At 38.5% G+C, this 24,626-nt stretch overlaps 3 protein-coding genes across 4 annotated transcripts; 1 reads left to right on the top strand and 2 right to left on the bottom strand.

The window, feature by feature from the left end:
* The first annotated feature begins 1,357 nt into the window (after positions 1–1,357).
* Positions 1,358–1,864, top strand: LOC103704726. Its single transcript, XM_008788138.2, has one exon. It carries the CDS (start codon positions 1,511–1,513, stop codon positions 1,862–1,864), a length of 354 nt encoding a protein of 117 aa, XP_008786360.2. The 5' UTR covers positions 1,358–1,510.
* A 990-nt stretch (positions 1,865–2,854) lies between these two features.
* On the bottom strand, positions 2,855–10,312 carry LOC103704637. 2 transcript variants are annotated; one of them, XM_039117882.1, is made up of 6 exons: positions 9,979–10,312; positions 9,330–9,450; positions 9,176–9,234; positions 7,299–9,047; positions 4,059–4,200; positions 2,855–3,975 (listed from the first exon to the last, which is right to left on the bottom strand). In XM_039117882.1, the coding sequence occupies exons 2-6, from the start codon at positions 9,439–9,441 to the stop codon at positions 3,308–3,310; spliced, it is 2,730 nt and encodes a 909-aa protein (XP_038973810.1). In that variant the 5' UTR covers positions 9,442–9,450; positions 9,979–10,312; the 3' UTR covers positions 2,855–3,307. The 2 variants fall into 2 exon arrangements, with proteins under 2 accessions (XP_038973810.1, XP_017697643.1); XM_017842154.3 differs by having other exon boundaries at positions 10,037–10,312.
* Positions 10,313–19,257: 8,945 nt separating this feature from the next.
* LOC120105436 lies at positions 19,258–23,323 on the bottom strand. Its single transcript, XM_039117881.1, has 2 exons — positions 23,081–23,323; positions 19,258–20,537 (listed from the first exon to the last, which is right to left on the bottom strand). Exons 1-2 carry the CDS (start codon positions 23,311–23,313, stop codon positions 19,565–19,567), a joined length of 1,206 nt encoding a protein of 401 aa, XP_038973809.1. The 5' UTR covers positions 23,314–23,323; the 3' UTR covers positions 19,258–19,564.
* Between the last annotated feature and the right edge of the window lie 1,303 nt (positions 23,324–24,626).

Here is a 24,626-nt window from a genome sequence, read left to right as displayed (position 1 = left end):
TGAAAAGATGACAGGGAGAAAAGGTAGCTTTGCACGTTAAATTTGTTTCACCCTTTTCCAGGTGAAATGAGTTGCTCTTGACTAAGCACCCATCTAGCATGTTGAGCAAGCAGATTTAACATCTTGTTTTTAAATGATATTTGGCTAGTTATGTGAATATAAACCCCTACCAACTTCCACTCGACCAGCAACCAAACATGGCATGAAGATAAAGATAGTATAACACTATTCTCGAAGTATAGGTCCAGGTATCCCTTACTAGTAGCTGCAAGTATTGGAGAGAGAGCAACATAATGCACAAATCCAGTAACCGGTGCAATGGAAGGTGACTTTTGTTTAAATTTATGAAATGTTACTTCAAACATTGTTTTTTGAAAAGAAAAAATATATCCTGACTCAACAGATCATAGAACTCAATTGTGAAATGGGACTTTGAAATTCTAGTCCTCGTGGAACTATGCAATCATAGAATTGTTTCAGGTGCAGCTTGGACTAGTACTAAGCTGTGAGACCTGTACAAGGAGTTGAGTGTATCACCAACAGGTTTTTTTTTAACTTATTTTATTAAAAATATTCTTAGCTTTTATGCCAAATACACACACACACATACACAGTACCGCATCTTGAATTTTCTCTTTGGCATTTGGTGAAGTAAAAGAATGATGTTGATTATGCCTGATTAACAAATAATTCCGCCTATATCACCCAGCTTTAAACCTTTGTTAAATTTCACTTTTATTTGCTTTAACAGCATGCAGACAGAGCCGGTGTTTTTATTATGGCAGTAGACTGAAGTTTATGGACCCAGTGCTAATAATACATTAATGGGAGCGTAGGACTGTCCACTAGACCACTGATCTTAAAACTTTTTTTTTTATTTTTTTCGGTACAACGGCGCTTCACACACGACGGATGTGGGTGCCGCCAACAAAATCAGAAAAAAGTTGACAAAAAGGAGGACAGGACAAGTGGTTCTTCTAAAAAAAATCTTTGGAGTGATAAGCCGCATAAAAGACAACCCATTCAGTAGCACTATTCAACTCTCGATAGATATAAATGGTCCGGAAGGAGTCACACTTTCCTAAAAGTCTGCACATATCGTTGAACGGCGTCATTCCACCAGCATCGTTGCGCCGACCCTAAATCTACCCGATTACCGTAGCCGAGTTCCTCTCGAAGAGGATGCGGCCAACACCCAGAACAAACCTTGCATAGGTGATGCTCTTCTATGCAGCTCTAAGCTCGGCATTGATGATAGAAATATCGAATATCCGCCGCCACCCCTGGCCGTTACCAGTCTGGCGTCGTGGTCTCTGATGACAAATCCTACACCTCCACTATCTCCTCCCTCACCGACTTAAAACACGTAAATTGCAAGATCTAGATATTCATTAAGGTGTGTTGGGCTGCAAATCTGCTTTAGATATTCACTATTGCACTGATATATCCCCCTAAAAAAAGCATGATCTTTCTTTCCAAGACTTTGTAAATGAAACAACCACAATGACTTATGTTCTGTTCAACTACAGAGCATTTGAAGATGGGGATAGTCAGGAGCAGTTTCTCCTGTTTGCTGGGAACTGGCTGCGGTATCCACATTGCCCAGATTTTCAATGTTCCGGATATCAAGAAGCTAGTGAATACACGGCCGTTTGTGGCCAAGCACATTGAGGAAACTTACAAGAAGCCAAAGCAGAAAGATGAATGTTCTATATGTGCCGGCCAATGTAGGCATGCAGATAGCTACGGGGAAGTAAAGTTGCCTCGAGGCACTGAAGAAACCAAGAAATCAAACTTCAAAAAAAAAAAAGAAATTTTCATCCCTTTGTCACTTCCAACTTGCAAAAATTACCTAGCTGAATGATATCACTTGGTAATCCAAAGAAATAAGTCTTTCTCGCCAAGTGCAGCAATGGCCTTGGTCTTATAATTTTATACGGTAAATAAATTGTGGTATGTGTAGCTCTTTAATTATCTGTACTGCACAAACCACAGAATGATGTTAAATAAAAACAAGATAACAGTGAGATAATATGATTCTTTTTTCTTTTTTTTTTTTTTTGGAGGGGGGGGGGGGGGTTGCATGAATATTCTCCTAAATATCAAATTTTACATAGATACCCTTCCAAAATTGATATTTGCACATCGTAAAATACTTTTTTTCTCCTATTCTACTCTTTTTTTTATCCATGTTTTTGCATATGTACCCATGCCATCTAACGTTGTTAACGGTTTTAAATTAAAATAACTAAAATATCCTTAATGGATAGATGTGCCAAAAAAATATTTATAAGACAATTACGATGGAGGACAAAAAAGTAATTTCAAAATTATATTTTATTTTTAATTAAAATAAATATAGTTTTTATTAACAGTATTAGAAGAACTATTATATTAGGGGTATTTGTGTAAAAATAATGTTTTATGAGGGTACAGAAATAAATATAAATTTTAAGAAGGTATTCACGTAAATTTAAATTTTTAGAAGGGTATTCATGCAAAAAAAAATCAACAACAACATTCTTATCGCAATTTTCCCTACTTTTAGGATGTTAGTTGGTGTTCCATGACTAGTACAATGCTTCATACATTAATGACGATTGCCCTTTATATTAAACACTGATAAAGTTACCTTTTGATGCATACAAGCTCATTATCCGTACGCTGGTAATCCATGCTGCTCTTTCCGTAACAACAAGATGAACATTTTGGTAGATGTGAAGAAAAAAGAAAAAAGAAAAAAGAACATGCTTCTTATGCCAACAAATATTCACCAAAGCAATGCTCTTTGGAATTCAAGTATAAATTAGAGCAAGACAGTAGATGTTGTTTCACAACAAAGAGCCCAAAAAAATGAAGACTTACAATACATTATATTTTTTAACTGATGGGTGGATGCTCAGTTGATGTGAAGAAGTGGGGGGTTTGATATATATTGTTGAGGATGTGACCATTGCCCATCTAGAAGAAGGGTTTGTATGGTTAGGTAGGGTTTCCTGCTGCCCAACTGGATGAGACAGGCTATACTCTGATCTAAGCACTCAAAAGACAAAAGTTGAGACTCCATAAAACAGAGATTCCCAAAGCAAAAAATGCACAGATCAACCCTTAATTTAGTCGTGGTTACTTCTGATCACCATGATGGACCGAAAATGGAACATTTTATACTCATTTTAAGATGGGCATAATTCAAGGAAGAAAAAGATACCGATATAAAGAACAAATTGAAACAGAAGGGAAACAAGGTAACATCAACTTATATTGGAGAGGAAAGCAGACATACTTCATGGAGACAAAAGCAGACAAACTATCCTTTGATGCATAAATCAGCAACCACTTCATCAACTAAGGAACTCAGTATCTCTCCCTCAAGCTCTACTCCTGTTTCGAATACTTCAATCTCAAAATCCACCCATCTGCCCAAGTGACTACTCATGTCTTTGTCCACAAGCTCATCCACCATCGAGTCTCCCATGCTCTTCCACCCTAAAATCTCCTCATAAAGCTCTTCTGCCAGACCCTTCCCAACAACTGCCAAACCTTTGGTCCATGCATGAAATCCTGCCCGGAAGTAACGGCTGCACTTCGATTCCAAACATTCGTTCAAGCAATCAAACAAGACCTTCCTTTTCACCCGACCATCCTGGTCAACCCCTTTGAGTATGGTCCTACTTCTCTTATTCTCCAACTTTTCAAATAGGAGGGAATCCAAGATCTCACCAACATCATTTAGATAACATGAGCTTAAATCCTTTGACAAACCTCTGCTGTATAATATCTCCCTCACATAATTCAAATCCTGGCTGTTCACTTTCGTATGATTAGTGCTGCTAATTTCTAATGCATCCAAATCCATAAATGCGGATGAGGCTGAATCTGATAACTCCATTTCAGCTTCCATTGATGGAATTTTGCTTGAGCAACTCAGGGAAGGAACATTTTGAGCTTGGACAGAAGATGAACAAATCTTGCTTCCTGTTAATTAGAAACATTTCGCCCATGAGAACAGCAATTTTCTCAGTCTACAATATTGGATAAATTGCTAAGTAGTGTTTTACCATCAGTGCTTCCGGTGCTCTCGAGTGAGTTGCAACTTTGATTAGAAAAGGTGGCATCAAATATGGAAAGAGGACTATGATGCTGGTCGTCTGATTCCTTTTGGGCACCGCTGCTGCCGTTACAATCCATCCCTTCAGCTAGCTGAAACAATATTTGTAGATGGCGTCATCCAGAGCTTTCATCATTAGCATAGAAACTTCTCAGAAATGACTTTTGGAGTTTCAACTCTGGAAATAAAAAGTCTTTCCCAAGAAATATTTGATTGTCTAAGTTAGAATGAATGAGGGAAACCAAGAAAAAGGCTCTTAGAAGATTCAAAACTTGGGTTCGTTTTCCCATGAAAATTTAAAACAGCAAGCAAATCACTCATGACACCTACACATCAGAAAAACCACTCAGGCAAGTCACCCAGTTGTGGAAGGTGGAAGCAAACGCTTCTAAAAAGTCAAATCGGATTCACAAAATAGATGATTTGTACCAACATCAAGAAAGACCACAGTAGCATTGGGTTGAGAGTCACATGGTTTACATGTCTTTCTATGCAGGACTCCATGAGTGGTCAGAAAATTTTGCAATCTCATGGTGTTTATATGCAGTTGTTTGAAGGATTGATATATCTGACGTGTGATGTCACAAACTAATTATGTAACTATATCAAAGATAACATATAACTCCAGTCAATAACCATGAAAAAATTTCGAAGATGACTAACATTTAAAACTATAGTATGAGAATGATCCATGGTAGGGTAAACAAGGTCAAGGAAATTTCTAGCCAGAGAGTACAAATATCATCTCCAAATCAACCAAGAAAGTGGTATCTCAAAATCTCATGATCACTTAAATTGGTGAAAGAAAGATAAATAATGATTATAGCTGCTACAAAATACGCCCTCTACTACTGCTCTTAAACATCCAGAAAAAATGCGAACTTGTTAAGACCAAGCAACGGCTATCAAACCCAGTAGAGCATCTAATAGAACCTGTCTTTTGATGTGCCTTAAGAGGCCCTTTACTCCATCAATAAAAGTATGCATAAACAAATGACTGTAGCTATATTCAAATGTCGATTTGAGATGTCGCGAAGGTTCTCAGCTGTGTTGTGCACCAAGTAAATAAATTCACACACGAGCAAAAGGATAGTTCTTTCAGTTATTCATGTTTGAAAATTTTCTGGTGAGATTGAGGATTGAACTTCCGCTGTATGGTTGCCACTGCCATATGGGACAGTGTCTTAAGTATTTAGTGTGGTCTGCAAGAAACTATTGAAGTGAATCATCAGTCCTGAAAATCCATCTGACCGAAACCATGAGATGAGGGTTGTTGACCATCAAATGTACAGCATGCATTAGAACTTAACACAAGAATGTTACTATCGATCAAATAAATCCCTTGCTAGCAACTTCACTTGTAGGTTCTATTTTTGCTCTGAACATGGTTCGGTTGGGAGTTATGAACAATTTTATGGTTTGGCATCAATATTACTTCACAAAGGCAGAGCTTTGATCAAATATAAAATCACATATCAAGGTATGAGGTATTATATTACTCTCATGACTATTAAAAACAAAAACATAAAAGTGTATACTTTTGAGCATACATTTTTTATATGAAAGAAGAGGACAAAAAATGAAACTGATAAACCCACTTTTGATAATACGAGAGTTTGCATCCTCTTGCTTGCGTGGGTCCCACAAAAATGTGGAACTGATGTGTCAACAGGCCCGTGGGTGTTGTTACAAGTGGAGGATTAAATCATTGGCCATCTATAAATGTTCTTTTGAATGTTTTAAAACCATGTAAAGAAATTCTTTCTAGTAATATTTGCATAAAAGTTTTATCATATTAGAATTATGATACTGTTGTATTAAAACATTATACGATTGTTGCAAGGTAGAAGAATCTTATCATAGACGAGCATTACTTATGAATAAATGTTGGGTTGGCACTGAGTTTACTTTCTTGGTGGTAATAAAATCTATCAACGCTTTCTTCAGAAAGAAGTTGCAACTTCATGTACCGTCGAGAATATAAGTCACCTCTAGTTATCATTCACATGCCATGATATTCATCCTTTAATCTCTATGATTCTGTCTGTGCGCACTTTTAGCCACTTTGTGTATTAAGATTCTTCTCTGCCTTAATAATACTTGTGAAGTCAAACTTCTATGTCAAAGAGCCACTTTAACAGATAAGGCCATCTCCTGGTTGCTAGTATCAAGAATAGGTGCAGGAGTAGATACTAGTGCAGGTGCAGGAATATAGATATTTAAGAAATGCTTTAAGGAAGCGCTTAGAAAGCAAGCACGGATTCAAGTTACCAGGAAGTTTTCAAAATGGGTACATTACTGTAGGTAGAAATTTAGCAAGCCCAACTACAAAACTGAATATATAAAATGCAAAAGAATGATCTTGGAGTGTTCAATTAGTGTGTCGTTAACTGGTAATGGGGATACTAAGATTCCTTGATCAGCTAACCAAGCTCCCATGTGTGGTTAATGTTATATGACAAAAACTCATGAAAAATGATGTAGTAAATTAAAAAAAAAAAGGATGATTCTTTCAGCAAGTATGTAACTTCTGCATACAAAAATGCACGGCATTACCAGCCTCAAATTGTATAAAATAATGCAAGAGCAGCGACCCTCACAAAACATGAATCTGCAGAGTTACCATATCAATCTACATCAAATGCATATCTCATGGTTGACATAGACTAGCGATTACCAAGCATAAATCATAAAACAGATTAAGACAAAAGTGTCTTAATTATTCACATTTATTTCATTAAGATTATCATAATTTTATAAACAGTGGCCAGAAGTCGATAAAAAGTACTTATCTGAGGAATGTTACAATATGCATTCCCTTGCACACAAATCAATCAGTTCAGGTGCACAAGTATATTTCGATGAATCACTTATGCATAATCAATATAGTTAAAATTGTGGATTTCTTGAAAAATTTAGTCATCTATATAAATGGAGTGACTGACAATGGTAGTGTGTTTTTCTCTTTGTAATTATTGCACCATTTGAAAAGAAAATAAAACCCAAGGACCACCTAAGAGCAGTTACCAGCTGAAAATTAAAGTTGCTCCTAAATTAAGAAGTCCAATAGTAAATAAAGTTAAATGATAACAAAAACCATTTTGTTTGAAAAATAAAAAAGTAAAACTAACATGGCAGCAGAGGTATAGAAAACACAACAAACCCGTAGCTTATGGCTCATCTCAAATACCTGACCATTAGTTGATGAACATTCAGAGTTAAATATGCCATCAGCACTATCTTTGCAAGCCCTAAGTTGGAAGTCCATCCAATGTTGTGTCGGATCAGTATTGTAAGCAGATTTTGATTCTTGCAAAACAGAAGCGGAAGATGCAAAAGTCCCTCCTCTAAGAAAGTTACTGGATAGCTCCATCCCAGCTGTCAATTCTCTCAGTTTCTGCTCTAAAAGAAGACTCAAAGCATCACCATTTATAACATTCAACCCTAGAGATGCTAATCTTTTATTCTTGGCATCTGAAGCATTCTTTTCACTGCAAGAATCAAAACTATACCCATTCCTTTTATCCTCCTTTTCAACCCCCTGAATGGAAGATTGAGATCCAGGCAATTGTTTTATCAAGGGGGATGTGAATGTAAAGGAAACAACATCTGTTGCATTTCTCTTATCTTCATTCCACCTCGAGTGATTATCAATCACAACATTCGATTGAATGCAATTCTCATTTCTATCCACAGACATGTTATCTATGAAACCACTTTTCCCTGATTTGAAGCCCCCCTCTATCAATCTTTTCTTTCTAGGGAAATCCTTGTGACTTGATGAACCTTCCCTTTCAACATCAGTAGTCACTAAAACTTCCTTCTTGGAACCACTTTTCAAATTGCCGGAGAACCTATTTACTGTCTTGTGCTTCCCAGAAGATGAATCTCCAGAAAGAATTTTTCTCCCCTGCTGACTAGAATTTGATTGCTTCAAAGCTAACTTGCCTTTGGTAGATGAGCAGTTCTGCTTCTGATTATTTTGCCGCAGGACCCCAGAAGCATTGGTTATTGATGGCTTTTTCTGCTGCTTATTCTTTTGGTTGTTCGGTTGGCTTATAAATGGTTGGTTTAGTTTATAGTCGTCGTGCTCTTTCTGGATCAGTGTGTTCCTACAGGAGGTGCTTAAGCCTTCCCTTCGTTGGACATTCACCTTGGCTTGGATAGCTAGAGAGATGGATTTACCCTTGCCTGTTGTACTAGCTGCTTTCATTTCATAAGGATCTGGAGAGGACCTAAATATGACAATATCCTCTGAAACATTGCAAGTCCTATTCAGGGACTGTCCTCTAGATAAACTGACATCGGTCGACTGAAAAGGTGTTCTGGATAATTCCAGGGGTCTTGATGTCTTCTGGGAGGCTGCCATGCTCTCCTTTGGATCACGAACTTTCAATGGAATTGAAGATGACCCAAATAAAGAAATTTTGCCCCTGGTACTGGCTTGAAGTCCTGGCTCAAGAATCTTGGCTGCTGCCTCCATTATTTGAGCTGCATTCTTAGCAGAAGTGAACCCTGGATTTTTTATTGGTGACAACAATTTGTGGTGGGTTATTGGAAGAGATTTTGCTGATCTTGGACGTAATATCTCCTTCTGAAACCTCTCTATCGGGCTGCTTGGCATTTTTTGAGACCGCAATTCTACTTGCTTCCTAAAATAGCCCTCAGCTTTATGGGGTGCATGGTTAAATTGATCATTCATGGAGAATTCAGGACTTCTTTTGAGAGTACAGTTGTCCCGAAGAGATCGTGAATCAAGAAAAGGAGTGGAGAAGGGTTCTGAAACACCAGATGTTGGCAAAGAGTCCAAACCCATAAGCCTAGCAACAACTCCTGGGGCCCTGACACCATTTCCTTCTTCATCAGTTACCGATGAAGCACAACTGTAGTCACTACTTCCCTTCGCCCTTGACACCCCAATGATCTCATCGTCCTCATTCTGGCAAAGGCAAAACAAATGAATCATGATAGTAAACAGAAACCACCTTCCAAACACAACATAGGCAGATGATGCTAATTCCACTGATACAAGACAACCAACACTGATAGAAAGAGCAGACTACCCACCAAATGAAGCCGTGTTGTTGGCAAATTACTGTCGCTTCTTTTTCCCTGTTTCGAGCTCTCTATAAGGTAAATATATAATGTCAGGGGGGAAAAATTCCTAATAGCAAGAAAAAGAAGTAGTTGCTTTCAGACATTTTGGTTGGTACTGATTTACCTGGTGAATTGGTCCCACTCGAAAACAATTTCTTACGAGACTTCCTGTTCCAATCAAACAGATGAAAAAACCCGCTGCTCTTCGATCCTCCCTTTTCCGCCCCCATCCTCATTCCTTGATCCTAAGAATAAGAACATTTCAGTACCACATTTCTCTTATTGTCATGAAAGTCCTACATTAATAAAGAAAAAGAATTGTACTTAAATTCACAAAATGGGCTTCACTTGTCAAGCCAAACCAAGCTAAACTCACCCATGCCTCTGATCCTTCACTAGCTCATCGAATCAAAAGGGTAGACAAAATCCAGTAGGAACGATGAAGAAAAAAATTGATTCCAGAATTGATAATGAAAACATAAAAGAGTGTAAAGAAATCATAACTAACAAGAAAAACCATACTAGATACATCTATGAGAACAATTGAAATAAAGACCGCAGCTTTAGATCTACCTATCAAAGAAACGACATTAAAACCAACTTCTTCATATTACAAAACCATTTACACTCACCAAATCAGTGAATAAACAATAAAATCAAATTTTAAAAAAGCAAGAAATACAAGCAAAAGCACCCTTATTAGCTCCAGATAAATCCACCTCCCGCTCCCGTTCTCTAAAACCCTCACCCCCAAAACATACACAAAAACTTACAAAGCAACCAACTTCATCCACCCCCGAAGAAGCCCCGTTTGCCAACAAGAATGCGAACCTCGAAGAAGACCTCGGCAACTCAAGATCAGAAGCTCCGCGAGACGTCGGCGCCCTCGCCCATCCTCCCGATACTGAACCTCAAATTAGGGTTAGGGTTAGGGTTAGGGCTAGAGTTAGGGTTTCCGGGCAAGAAGGGCGAAGGAGAAGAGAAGAGAAGAGGAGAGGAGAGAAGGCGGTGGGATTGATGGAGTTATAGGTCGAGACCATTAATGGCGAGTGACGAGAAGAGGAGCCACGGAGAGATCGGACATTAAATTTTTATAGGAGCAATAAATTAATCAAAAAATTATTAAAAATTGGGGCATAAAAGGAGGAGGTGGTAAACGATTGCCCAACGGCTCTTTTACGGGAGGGAGATCCCATTTCAAATTCCAAACCGGTCCACTAATTTCCAACCACGCGCATAAATTTTCTTCTGCGAATAAAACATCCGCCCTCCGTATCAACCACGTAGAACTATCTCGTCCGCTCGATATCAACGCTGATGCCTAAAAAGGAATCGCATAAGAATTCCTATGCGCGGTTTGGAAGAACGATGGAATGATTACGGCCCTGCTTGGTGACGTGTCGGCTTATGATTGGTTCATGTACTATGCAATGTAGCTGAAATTATGGTGGGGCCGCATGGGATTGGGTCAGCAGGGGAGGGCATGGGTGCGCGAGAAGGAATGTTGCAGGGGACGGGAGAGGCTCTCCCGATTTTTTTCCCCATACAAGTCAAATTGAGGTGGCAGGTGGGGCCCTTGAGGTTCCAAAGAGGCATTCCACTCAGAATCAAAAATGATTCAAATGAAGTTGTTGAGATCGCCATATCCCATATCATCCCCACTTCTCAAATTACCATTCAATTCGATGAGGATAGATCCATTCTTGAGGATAGATATCTAAAATCACTCCAACACGGTGATCTTGAGATAAAATTTTGGAATAATATTGCCCCCTAATCTAGAGGTTGAGTATTGGCCAAATTCGCGCACGCTAAACATGAGAGTTCAAGAAAAAAATTTTCCAAGAAATAGTGGCAATGAGGAAGCACCATCCGCAAGAAATTTGAATTCCAATCTTGTTTCTTTTCTCCTTTTTTTTTTAGCCACAATGATTTATTGATTTTGTGAGGTATTGCTTCCTTTATTTCTTGATTTCTTGTTATTTTGATCTTTTGATTTCTTATGTAAGATTCAGTCCATTTTATTTTCCCCTGAACATTGATATCCATGCAAAAAATCATGTTTTACTTTTGTCTTGTAGATTTGTTTATATATCTGAGATGCATAGATTTTTTTAGTATCGGAACTTAGATGCATATATTTTTTTTATAGATCTGTCCCATAGACTTATCTATTTTCTATGATATTTGATTAGAATTTTTTGAACACAAATTTCTTAGAGCTGCATAATACGACATAGAATAGCTTCTCCGAAAAGGAAGAGCAATGGTGCCTTGGTTCAATCCACACACGTCATGTTTCCTTTTATCTTTTTTTTTGCTTAGGGAAAGGGAAGAGAGGGGTGAGGAGAACCTCACCTGTGTAGCAACCCCAACTGGGCCACCTTCCCGCTGGAAAATATTCGATACGGGCAGACAAGTTTTACTCATACCTTCTCCACCCGTGGGGGAGCCCCACCAACATGGCAGCCCTTTCCACGTGTGAGTACGTCATACCAGCACCACCTACGTACCGCAGACCAGATAGCGACTCCACCGGACAAACCAAACGAGGGGCATCCGGTCTCCGCATTTAATCGACGTCCGTGTGTTTCGAACCTGGGCCACTCCAGTAGCCCCGTTCCAACCTGTGTTTCCCTTTCCTTTGGACAGCCACCCAATACATACTTCTTGCCTCATGTAAATAATCACTTGTATCTAAGCTTCATTTACTAATAAAAGCTGGATTGCATCTTGCCTCCCTTATCATCAAAGAATATATATATATATATATATATATATATATATATATATATATATATATATATGATATTCTTATTATTGCTATATGATTTGTTGAAAATCATAAGTGCATTAAAAATAAAAAGCTAGGTTTCTAAATAGTGAACCCTTATGTGAATAGAATAATTGGTAAAAAGTTGAAAATTATAGATTTTGAAATTGGTTGCATAGTAATGATACAAAAGGATCACCAGATTCGATGTGGACCAGTTTAGCTATTATGAATATTCAGAAGAATCATCAGACTCGATATGAAATACTTTGGTCACTACGAGTATTTAGAAAGATCATCAAACTTGATATGGATCACTTTGGCTACTACGAATATTCAGAAAAATTGCCAAACTTGATGTAGATCCCTTTGGCCACTACGAGTATCCAAGAGGATCACTAGACTCGATGTGAAACACTTTAGCCACTACGGTTATCCATGAGGATTATTAGACTCAATATGGAACACTTGGCCACTATTAGCAGGGCTGAACATGGTTCATAAGCGAGATCTGCCACATCGGAAAGTCAAGTCATATGCCAAACTTCAGAGGCCATAACTTGGTCATACGATATACGATTGAGATGATATTTTTTTTTTTTTTGAAATTGGGTATCTTTCTTAGATCTATAATTTTAGGCCAAAGTTGCATTAGGCCGAAATTCCATCGTTTAGGCTACAAAACAGACTGGTCAAATTGAATTTTTTTTCGGATAAGAATTTGACCGGGCATAGCTTTCTATCCGAGATGAATCAAGCGAAGCGACAAAAAGTAAAGTTGATGTAGAAGTCGAGATCTACCTCCTCAAAAAATTTTAGCTTTTTAATTATATTTATTTTAGGATACTAGTCCTATTCGAACTAAGAGAGAAATTCAACCTAAATTGTGAAAGGGGTGACCTCACTAGTATTATAAATTGGGGTTATGTACCTCAGTTTAAAGGTGCGAAGGATCAATGAATGGAAAAGGGACTTAAAGCCCTACTTTCGATATCTCCATCTTCTTCTATTTATCTTTCGAGAGATTTGAGTTGAGCAAGCTAAAGAAAATCTTCTTTCTCCCTGGTCAGATCAAGTTGGTATCAAAGATTCGGTCCCCTATATCTATGGGAGCTTTAGTGCATGATCCAGATGCACGAGCAGTATAAGCAATCACGAGAAGGGCTATCCGTTCTTGAAGTACAAAGGCGAGCATGGCTACTACTTCTATCTCGGTGGATGATGAGATGATGGAATATCTCGCACAACTAGAAGAGAAGAGAGCCCAACTCACTGAGATCATGTCTCGCTTGACAATACCTTCAATACAGGCACCAACAACTCTATCTTCGAGCGAAACCAAGTGGCTCAGTCATGAGGTAGGGAAGCAAGCATTTTTTTCATATTCAGTTCTGATTTAGCAGGAGCTAAATCTCCTAAACAAGAAGAGCTCTGATCTAGAAGAATCGTCGGATTTATTGTGGACCAGTTTGGCCACTATGAGTATTCAAGAAGATTATCAAACTCGATGTGGAATAGTTTAGCCACTACGAGTATTAATAAGGATCACCAAACTCAATATGAAATATTGTGGCCAATAGAAGTATTCAAGAAGATCACCAGACTCAATATGGAATATTTTGGCCACTACGAGTATTCTGGAGGATCACCAAACTCGATGTGGATCACTTTGACTACTACGAGCATCCAAGAAGATCACTAGACTCGTGTAGAACATTTTAGCCACTATGGATATCCAGGAGGATCGGCAGACTCAATGTAGAATGCTTTGGCCACACGAGCAGGACTGGATAGGGTGCAAAAGTGAGATCCATCACATCAGAAAGCCAAGTTGCATGCCAAACTTCTGGAGACTATAACTTATGCCCATTTGAGATGATCTCTTTTTTGAAATTAAGTGTCTTTTAGAGATCTACAACTTTGGGCTAGAGGTTGAATCGAGACAAAATTCCATCATTTAGGCTCCGAAACGGACTAGTCAAACCAAATTTTTTTTTTTTGGATAAGACTTTGATCGGATGTAGCTCTCTGCTCAAGAAGAATCAAGCGGAGCGACAGAAAGCAGAGTTGATGTAAAAGTCGAGATCTACTTCTTCAAAAAATTTTAACTTTTCTAGAATATTTCTATTAATCATATTTATTTTAGGAATCTAGTCTTATTCGAACTAGAAGAGGAATCCAACCCAAATTGTGAAAGGAGAGACCTCACTAGTATTATAAATAGGGGCCATGTACCTCAATTTAAGAGGTGTGAAGGATCAATGAAAAGAAAGAAAACTTAATGCCCTATTTTCGAGATTCCACCTTTTAGTTATCTTCTGAGAGATTTGAGTTGAGCGGGTTGAAGAAAATCTTCCTTCTTCCTTATTGGATCAGGTAGCTCTAAATTTATATGCAAAAAAGATAATAAAATAATAGGAATATGTTGCAAATGGCTAATTCTGTGTGAATTTAACTATGATTTAACTTGTCCAAACTTAATGTCAAGGAGAGTACTTTTGATCTATCCATTCTCACTCCATCTGGGTTGATTTTAGTTTTCTTTTTTATATATGAGTGTAGTGCCAAAATACCTGATATTAGGGTCAAAGAAAATATTGTCATTTGCACTTCATTATATCTAAGACGTGTCATATCCATGACAAGAACATAGTATAATTTTCTAACTATAATGGCCACTAGAAGTAGAGTTTGCCACAAATAAGGTTTGTCGTCTAGGTACCAGACCCTATACCGGCGCCTCACTAATACTGTGTTGGTATGGTACGGTACGAGGTCATTTCGACGTATCGGATGTTGATATGCTACTCATACTGGGTATCGACATGATATGCCTCGTATCGCCTACTTCGGGTCGGTATGGCAAACCATAGTCACAAAATAATAGGGCCACTATAAGAATCAATATATTTGCTTATATTTTTAATTCACGAGAATTAAGAATACATAAAAAAACCCTCCTCGCATATATCAAAGATATTTTTGGTATTATATGGCTAGTGATTTTGGATTCTCATAATATACCAAACAAGTTACCCATGGATACCTGCAATTGTTTAATCACTAGACCATGACATATCAAACACGGTGATCTTAGATCACCGCGGATTAAATTACCTCCAGATGAGGATCACCAGCGATCTTGGGTCACGATAGTGATCCTATTTAGGTCACCAAAGATCTCCTCAGAGGAGTTGGATCGGCACAGGAGGCCCAATAGCTATTGTTCGCTGGCATCCACCTGAAACTATTAATGACTGGTGGATTTAATGACCGGTGAATCCACTGTCCATCCGTGATCAGCCAGATGATCTTATAGTGACGCTCGAAATGATCCCAATTCCCACGGGTAGAGTGGGAGGGCACAACACTTGCCAAAACTTTGGTAACAGTCGATATGTATTCGAATATTTCAATTTGTTAGCAATTTATTTATACGATTCTTATAAAGTTCAACTATTCGATTTATATTCATATTCATATCCATATTATTAATATCTAATTTATATCATCCCACAAGTATTGTTCTCTAGCCTTGATTGGGATTTCTTTGTATTTAAAACAAATATGGATATAAATTTCTTTATATCATACCACAAGTATAGCTATCTAGTCTCGATTGGTATTCCTATATATTTAAAACAAATATAAATATAAATTTTGATATTCAATTAATATTTATATCCATATTTGTTAAATAAAAATAGATATGGGTATACTGATATCTATTCGAGATTTTTTTTTTTTAATTTTAGAAATGATGCTCTATGTTTTCATATTCCATCACTATAGGTGCTGGGTGGGTGCTTTTTTTTTTAATTCAGGGAGAGAAGGGGAAGGAGATCCAGCCATATTATAACTATCTTGGGGAGATGTATCATCCAAAATTTGAATCCAGCATATCTGATTGCTAAGTATTAACAGTATGGGTACAATGATAACGATATAAATGTGGATATAAATGCGTCGTTGGAAAACAGTAGTACTCGTCCATCAGAGAATATCTAATGAAAGATATGCCGTAGAAGTCAGGTCAGGGCCGGCCCAAGCCTTAGACGACCTAGGCGGTCGCCTAAGGCCCCGGCCCAAAGGAAGGCCCCCACCTAGAGTCTGTATCTACAGTAAATTGCAGTCACTGAGCCAGAGCAGCAGCTACGTCGACAAGACGTGGGAGATGAGGGTGTCTAGAGTCGCCGTCCGCCCGTCCCAATCCCATCACCCACGGCGAAAAGCTATAAACCTACGCTACGCCTCTGGCAGCCTGGCTCCTCTGGGCTCTAGCACTATGCCTCTACCTCAGTTATTCTCTGGATATAAACATACTCTTCAGCTCTTCTGCATCTTCTTCCTCTGCTCCTTATCGTCATCCTCTTCTGCAGTTCTGCTTCACCGTCTTCGCCTTCGTCGTGACCAACAAGGGCGAGTGGGCGAGGTCGTCTCCGGCCGGCCACCGGGGTTACAACTTACAAGGAGTACCACTGACCGCGGGCCCCTCCCCCCTCCACTTGCAGTCAAGAAAGGCTTCTTTCGTGTGAGCAAAATCCATTCCAAACTCTCCCCACTAAAGCCAAAGAGCAGAGCAAAAGGAGAAAGAAAGAAAGAAAGAAACACTGTGCTTCTTGAAAGCAAAAGGGAGGTTGCATGATGCCGTTGGACCCCATACGAAATTTGTGAGGTGCCCAAAGGGCTGAAGTGGAGCTGCAGAAGAGGAAGGAGGTCATGCACTATGTCACCCTTCATGAGATCTATGTCATCAACAGCAGGTTTGGACTGTTTGGTGAGCTCGCTTTCTCTCAAAAAAATTTTTTTGTTCCTTTTTCTTTTTAATAAATGCACTGTGTTGAGATGGTGTACATTTTTTAGTTTTGGGGTTTGAGTATTCTAATTTTTAGTTGTCTGGACTTGTATTGTACATGATATGTTTGCTTTTATTCCAAAGAGAAGTCTTTGGTTTTTGGCGCTTCAGTGCCACTCATATATAGAATTCTCGGGCTGTTGAATTAAATTAAGTCGGTTGCAAGTCAGCCTTTAAGGTTAAAGGTTCAGCTGTTGTGTTCTATGACAATGAGTGTAAATTGAGGAAAAAAATATAAGGAGGTAGGCTGACTGAAAGACGTGAGTGTAAATTGAGGAAAAAAATACACTATAATGGTAGGAAACGCAAAAACAAATACACCATTTTAGCTAGCTCTATGACAATGAGTAGATGTTATGGAGTAATTGAAATACTTCCTTAAAATTTTGCACTTATTAATTATTTTTATTATTAAAAAAAAAGGCCTCTTTTGGTTAGTTCGCCTTATGCCCCTAAATGCATTGGGCCGCCCCTGAGTCAGGTTGTCCTGAACGAAGACTAATGCAGCCCGTGACAATAGCACGAAGAAGAGCTATAATGAACTAGTTGATGCACATAATAGGTTTTAATAAGTAGAAAACCATGGCAGTGAACTACAGTATATAACTTGGTTGGATTTTATCAAGTAACTAAATTTGCCAAAGTAAAATACAAAAAAATAGTCATAACTATCCAATCTTTTCTCGCCTATATGGGTTGACCGTATAGATTCTCTTTTTTTTTTTTTTTTTTTTTTTTTTTTTGCTTAAAAAAAAGGAGGTAGGGGGGGAGGGACAAGCCCACCCCGCGTAGCAACCCCAACCGGGCCCCGCCCCCGCCAGGACTATGTTCGATTCGGGCAGAATGGCCGTTTGGTATAGGCCCAGCGCACCAGACCCCAGCCATATATTACTCATACCCTCCCCACCCGTGACCCCGGCTCGGTTACCCCTCTGGGCTCCGGCTCGAGAACCACGTGTGAGTACGTCACACCTGGCACCACCAAGGCTACCAGCCGACCAGTAGCACTTCTAGACCCCGTGTCCAGGCTAGGGGCATCCGGTCCCCACATTTAATCGACGCCCGCGCGTTTCGAACCTGGAACCACTTGGTTAGAAGCCGAGCTCCGTTCCAACTGAGCTACCGCTTTGGCGGCATATATAGATTCTCTTTCGCTAAATATTTTTTTTAGGATCACCCAAAAATTCGATACCAAAAGCCAAATACCAATTGTATATCTCAGTGAAACACATAAACCATACAAATCAAGAATGGGATTGAATTATATCAATTTTTAACTCATTTCAGCTGCATCATACTTAAACCCTACTCAACTCATTTGCACATCTGCCAACATATAGAGAATATTCTTCCAACAATGAGTGAAAGCAAGTTGGACGACTATCTCAACATCAATAACAAAAGAAAATTCTAATAAAATTTTGAAGGTAAAATATTGGAATCCACATGCAACCATATAAATGGGGGACTCGCCATTGGTGTCTGTTTTTGTGGATAACAATCTGTGGAGTTTAATTATATAAACCAGAGCAAGGCACATACAAAGAACATTGCACTAGAGTTTGATGTATCAATGTCTCCATGATGTCTTATGAACTAATACCGCAAGGCATTGCTGATATGAGGTTTTTGATGCATGTTAACCAGATAATACCGCAAGTAACATTAATTCACATTGTATGAGGTGGTAAGCCAAAACTTACTGCATATGTTTCTTGTTCTTGAAAGTCAGAATTTCAGGACCCCATACACCTCTCATGCAGTGCCAGAGACTCAGAAAAAAAGTTATTGGATAAACTACCTTAGATTGAGTGCTGAGGAGTCCGCAAACTTGCGGTTTTGAATTCAAAGTGCAATGTTGCAGTACCCTCGCTTTGGATAAAGGATATGGGATGTTAAACAAATGGGTATGCTTGACTCTGGGAAACTGGAATCCACTGCCTTTCACTGACACAAGAGACCCACCCATGTCGTTCCTACATGCCATGAGGAGGGTCTTGGTGTTTGACAAAAGATGGTGTACCAAGTGTCATTCCCTAGGGCCATTTTTTTTATTAAAAAAAATTGCTAGGTGTTATTAAGTATAAAACAGTGACGGGAAAACAAAAACCTGAGAAAAGGCCTGGAAAGGGCTAATAATATCTTTAGTATCAGAACTGTATGAAATCATCCATAGTGCTATAGGTGATTACACCCTAGGGACTCCTGTATCTTTACTTATAGCTCTGGCCAAGTATTTTAAAGGGTTGATGTCGGGGTAATAGTTGATCGTTGAACTTACTCAGTTCTTTCATAGCTTTCTAAACTTAAAAGTATATATGGAAAAAGATCTGATGATGATGTTGATGATGAACAAATAGTTCATTGTTATTTAGGGCCTTTTGAAGAAGAAAGGCATGATAAAATTAGGAAAATGCGGAAATGGGAGAGAATGTCGAACTCGATTAATTTACTATTTAGCACCAAGGAGTCAGTCACTGGGTCATTGAATGAACCAGCTTAAACTTCAATAACATCAATAGCACCAAGGTGAACATGGTGCATTTGAGTATGATTAATAATAACATAAAATCCTATGACATGATATTGATATTAAAAAGAAATTTCACTACCCATCTGACTTCACCTTTCCAAGTATGCTCCTGTAACATTTCAAGTCCCTCTCATTTGGACTGTCTTGACCAGTTGACTTGCATGTCAACGCGATCCAGCAAAATTCACCTAGAAGCATTTACTTCCCAGCTTGTTTCTTTGGTCTCCTCTGGTGAGAACCAAACTTGGGTGGTGCTGAGAGCAACCCCCTCTTCTTGCTGTTATTGTCTCCAGAGCCTGCATCCTTAATGTTAATGCCCCTCTCTGCGTCATAATTCTGTGGACTATGTCCCCATCCAAGTGGTTTCCTAGGTGGGTTTATTGACTCCTGAACATTATAATTCCTCCTTCCGTTCCTATCTTCAACATAATCCATGCAGTACTGTTGTTCTCCAAACTTGCAATTCCTCCCAAGAAAACCACTATCCATGTTCAGATCAACAAGAATCCTTCTTCCATTTGCTTGCTGTTTTTCTCTTGCACGCATGAATCTTTTACCTTGAATACAGTTCTCTCTTCTTCCAGTTCCATCTTTGAGGTACTCCCAGTGGTCCTTATCATCATCCTTGTAACTCTTCATACAATTAGTGAGTTCCCCCCTTGCATTTGCTTGTATTTCTTCTGCTCCTCCACTTTGATATCTGTCTCCAAAATATTTTCTTTTACAAGTTAATCCCACATTCTCACTACCCCTCATGGTTCCACATTTAGGATGAACTCTCGCATAGCCTGCTCCTGTCATGATCACATTGAAATGGGCTTGATCTGTCCGACTATGAGAAGCATCAAGTGGCCAATGGTTCATCTTCCCCATCATGTCTGAGTTGCATGGATATCGATTCAGATGCAAATTGTCCACACCCTCGTATAGTTGTCCACCGGTGCGACCCCTCTGTATCTGTTCCATTAGAGCCATGATGTTTTTGGAAGTATACTTCAATGGGGGAACAAGTTCGTCTATATGTTGGTTCAGCTGCTGTGGACAAACAGTTATTGCAGTTTGGATTTCTGGCTTGTTTTGATTTGGGTTCCGCAGTCCCACCGTTGAGTGCTCTTGCTTGCTAATTGGTGCTTTTGTCACAGAAATATTTTCCTTCTGCTTCTTGTTCTTCCTGCGCACATCAAACACATGAATAATATATTAACACAATCTTTTTCAATTGAATCAATGAGGATTAAATATAAAACGGGTCAAAAACAAAAACAAAAACAAAAACAAAAATACCAAAAAAAGTCTGATTATAAATGATAACCATGAAGAAACTGTGTAAAAAAATAAGTGGGGCATCATGTAGTTCTAAAGACAGAACAGAATTTACCGTCGCCAACTTATGAAAATAAAAAATGGTAATGTAAGAAGTTTAAAGTTGTCCATGTAAAATCAATTCATCTGAATAAATGTATTTTGGTAAAATAATAATCTTCTTAGACATTCATTAATCTGCTGCTACGCACTTGTGATTACTGAGCTAACATTTTAATTTTATATATAACTGGATCTAGGCCTTACTTTTCCAAGGTGAAAACATTTCCAATGCAAACAAAAAGAGAAAAAACCAAACTGATGCAACAAAGAAATCAAATACAAATTTAAAGAATAAAACAGACTAAACGTACATTATAACAATGAATGTGATTGGGAATTTTACACTTCATTAGTAGTCATCTTACATAATTTAGAAGGTGGCTCCATTTCAAGAGAAAGCTAGAAAAATTCTTCAAGGTTTTATAATCAAATATTTATAAAAGAAGTGATGAAATAGCAAGCTCAAAAAAACTAACAAGGAAAGTCAATGTACTTAAAAGAAGAGGGAAGAAAAGGAGGAAGAGGGAGGGAAGTAGGCAGGGCAACAGAGAACCTGGGAAGGCAGAAGAACAAATGTAACCAGGTAAGCAGGCTATTATGATCTACATCAAAAATTGTGTTTCAAACTTTCAATTAGATGGCACATTATGCTGCTCTATAAAATGATGATTGGAAAAAAAATGTCCACAACCTCCACTAAACAATTTGACTTTGTACCGAGAAGGTAAACTGTCAAGTTCTTTTTCCTGCTTAGGATATTGATCTAATCATTCAGAGAAAAGCTGCTTAAACAGATGGATGCAAGGTGTTACCAAGTGAAGTAAATACATGATACACAAGAAGAAATCAGGTTAATGCTATAAAAGAAGATATACTGTAATTTCATATTGATTATTAACACCACTAAGTACATGTTTAATGAATTAAAGTACAAGTGCTAGCAATAATTATTAACACCTCCAAGTGACTTGGTGAGGGACTTAGGTCCATATATTTACCTTTCATAATAAACTATTTGTTGTTTAATAGGATAGGGCACCAAAATGTTTGGATTACTGCAACATTACAAGGTGAGAAATTTTAAAATTTATTGATTAAGATAATTAAAAGGCTTCAAGTTTTAATTAACTCAATTGATGATATTAGTTAATAGTTTAGAGGGAGGGGGTAAAAGCAAACAGTAAATGCATGCACAACTCACACGGAAGAAGTTGTCACTGATTTCTCTTCTCGTTCTTAGAAAGGGACCTCAACTAAAAGTCTAAAATGGATGAATTTTTCACACGTTACAACCAAACTAACCATCATATTCCGGCCTCTAATCTCCATTAACTTCTCTTACTACCACATGTCTCCTAGCAGCTACTAGTTGAGTTGCTAATGACCATGTAAACCACCCAAATATCAAAGTTTTATTTTATCTTGAAGAAATCTATGCATTCACATAACATGCTCACTTTTATTTCTTAAGTCATCTGAATTTATAGAGCAGAATCTTATTGAAGGCACCGTGACTCTGGTTAAATGTATTTAATTGAAAGTATCCGGATAGATAAAATTTTTTGAAGAAATATTGTTTCTCTTTCTTCAATTCTTACTGATGATTTCTTCCCCAGTCTGGATATCCTTAGAAAATCTGTCGGCACTACCAAGAGAAGGAATTCAAAACAATGAAGATTGGATGGGGGGCATCCTGGCCATCCTATTTCTCGGGGGAAAAAAAGGAAAGAAAGAAAGAGAGAAGAAAAAGAAAGGAAGGAAAGAGGGAAAAAGAAAAGAAAGAAGAAGAAGAAAAAGAAAGAAGGAAGGGAGAATTAAGATAAAAAAGAAAAGAAGGAATTAGAGAAGAAAGGAAAGAAAAGAAGGAAGAAGAAAAAAAAAGATTATAAGGAAAGAAGAAGTGGGGAGAATGGCGTGACGTCCCTGTCCATGGAGAAACCAGGACACTTCCATCCCACGGAATCAAACAACCATTATTATACCTACAGAATCAATAAATCTTATTCTACATAATATGTTCGTGCAATCAAGAAAAAATAATGCTCAAAACTCATCAAAAAAATCCATTAATTCTCAATCCTAAATTAAGAACTCTCTTAAGGTTAACTTCATGGAGAGAAATCGATATAAACTGGAACTATAATGACTTCAGAAGCCATCAGATGGTTCATTTAACTTCCAATAAGCACTTCATGGGTCGATATAATTTAAAGACCACAAAATTTGTACTAAATATGCTTCATAGATCAGATCAGGTTCACTCTAAGGCCCTGGATACTAAAGTTGGGGGGGGGGGGGGGGGGGGGGGGGGGGGGAGGGGTGTTGGGAATTGATTTGAAGAAAAAGCACCTGAGATTGGAGTGGTAATCCAGTTCCTTATCAAGCTTCCTCCAATCCACGCCTTTCTCTTCGAGCACCACTTCTCGAGGCCTCGCAGCTCCGAACGGATTCGGCTTCCTGTTGGACTTCTCCTCCTCTTTCCTTCGGACGGCCTTCCCTTCTTCCCCCTCTCGCTCCTCCCTTTCCACTTCGTCTGCCCATGAGAAGCCGAAGGAAGCTCTTTGGATCCTCTTCTCCGCCATTGCTTCTCCTGCAGACGAAACCCGAAACCCCCTTTCCTTCCCCCTTATCTCCGCTGTTTAGAATTCAAATGGTAACGGTAACATCGGAACGGACTGAACGGGCATCATTTTGAGTTGACTCAACTGTCCCTGTACGTACTGCTGCTACGGTGCGTCGGATGGCTGAGGATTGTAGTTTTTCAAATGGCGGAAGCGCGTTTTTTTTTTCATAAATACCCTTCTAAAATTTAAATTTACATGAATACCCTCTTAAATTTATATTTATTTATTTATATTTATAAAATACTATTTTTGCACAAATGGCTCTCGTTAACACTATTAATTAAAATTATATTTATTTTAATTAAAAATTAAATAAAATTTTAAAATTATTTTTTTCTTAATCACGATTATTTTATAAATATTTTTTTTTGCACATTTACTAATTAAAAATATTTTAGTAATCTTAATTTGAAATCGTCAATTTTTTTAACAGTTAGATGGCGTAGGTACGTATGCAAAAATAAGGATCAAAAAATAGTAGAACAGTAAAACAAGTATTTTATGAGAATATATATGTAAATATAAATTTTAAAAAAAATATTCATATAAAATTTGATATTTAGAAAGATATTTATAAAAAAATTATATTTAAATCAGAGTGTGTTAAGTGCGCCGCATGTTTTCGTGAGACAGGAGTTGTAAATGGCTGGACTTGGCCTGGATCCGTGTGGGTGCCAGGCTTTACGAGGCCGAGTCTACGTCCGCCACGATGGTTTAAAACTTGGCACCATGAGGTAAGTAAAGCTAGGCTGAGTCGAGCCAAGCCCGGCCAAGTCCGTCCAAAGTTTAGACATTGTGATATAAATTTTTAATGTTGGCCGAGACAAAGGAAAAGATCTGAAGATCAGCTCATGACGTGTAATACCCCTAAAAAAAAAAAAAAAAGAAAAAAAAAGGAAAGAGAGATGGGCCGGCCCGAAAAGACCGGGCCCATCCCTCTTTTTACGATCGTGCCCTAAGCACGATCGTGGATGAAGAGAGGAGAATGGGAGAGGGGGGCGGCGGCGTTGGAGGGGATCGTCGGAGAGGAGATGGGCGCCGAGGTCCGGCCGGCCGCGGAGGAAGACCACTTTCCTTCGGTGAAGATCCCCACGGGTGAAGAGACCTTGGAGCCGTGCGCATTAATCCGAGCTGCTCGCGGACTTTCTCCACCGAGTCCTCGCCGGAAAAGTCGCCGGAACACCCCGTCGGACCGAGGTAAGTGTGGCTCCTCTCCTTGCATGTCATTTGCTAGATTTAGGGCTGCTTTGGTTAGGGATTTGCCCGGTGAA

The sequence above is a fragment of the Phoenix dactylifera genome, unplaced genomic scaffold, assembly GCF_009389715.1.
Source record: "Phoenix dactylifera cultivar Barhee BC4 unplaced genomic scaffold, palm_55x_up_171113_PBpolish2nd_filt_p 000283F, whole genome shotgun sequence".
Lineage (NCBI taxonomy): Eukaryota > Viridiplantae > Streptophyta > Magnoliopsida > Arecales > Arecaceae > Phoenix > Phoenix dactylifera.
The sequence above is the reverse complement of the archived record's forward strand: the minus strand, read 5'-3'. Positions and strand labels throughout refer to the sequence as shown.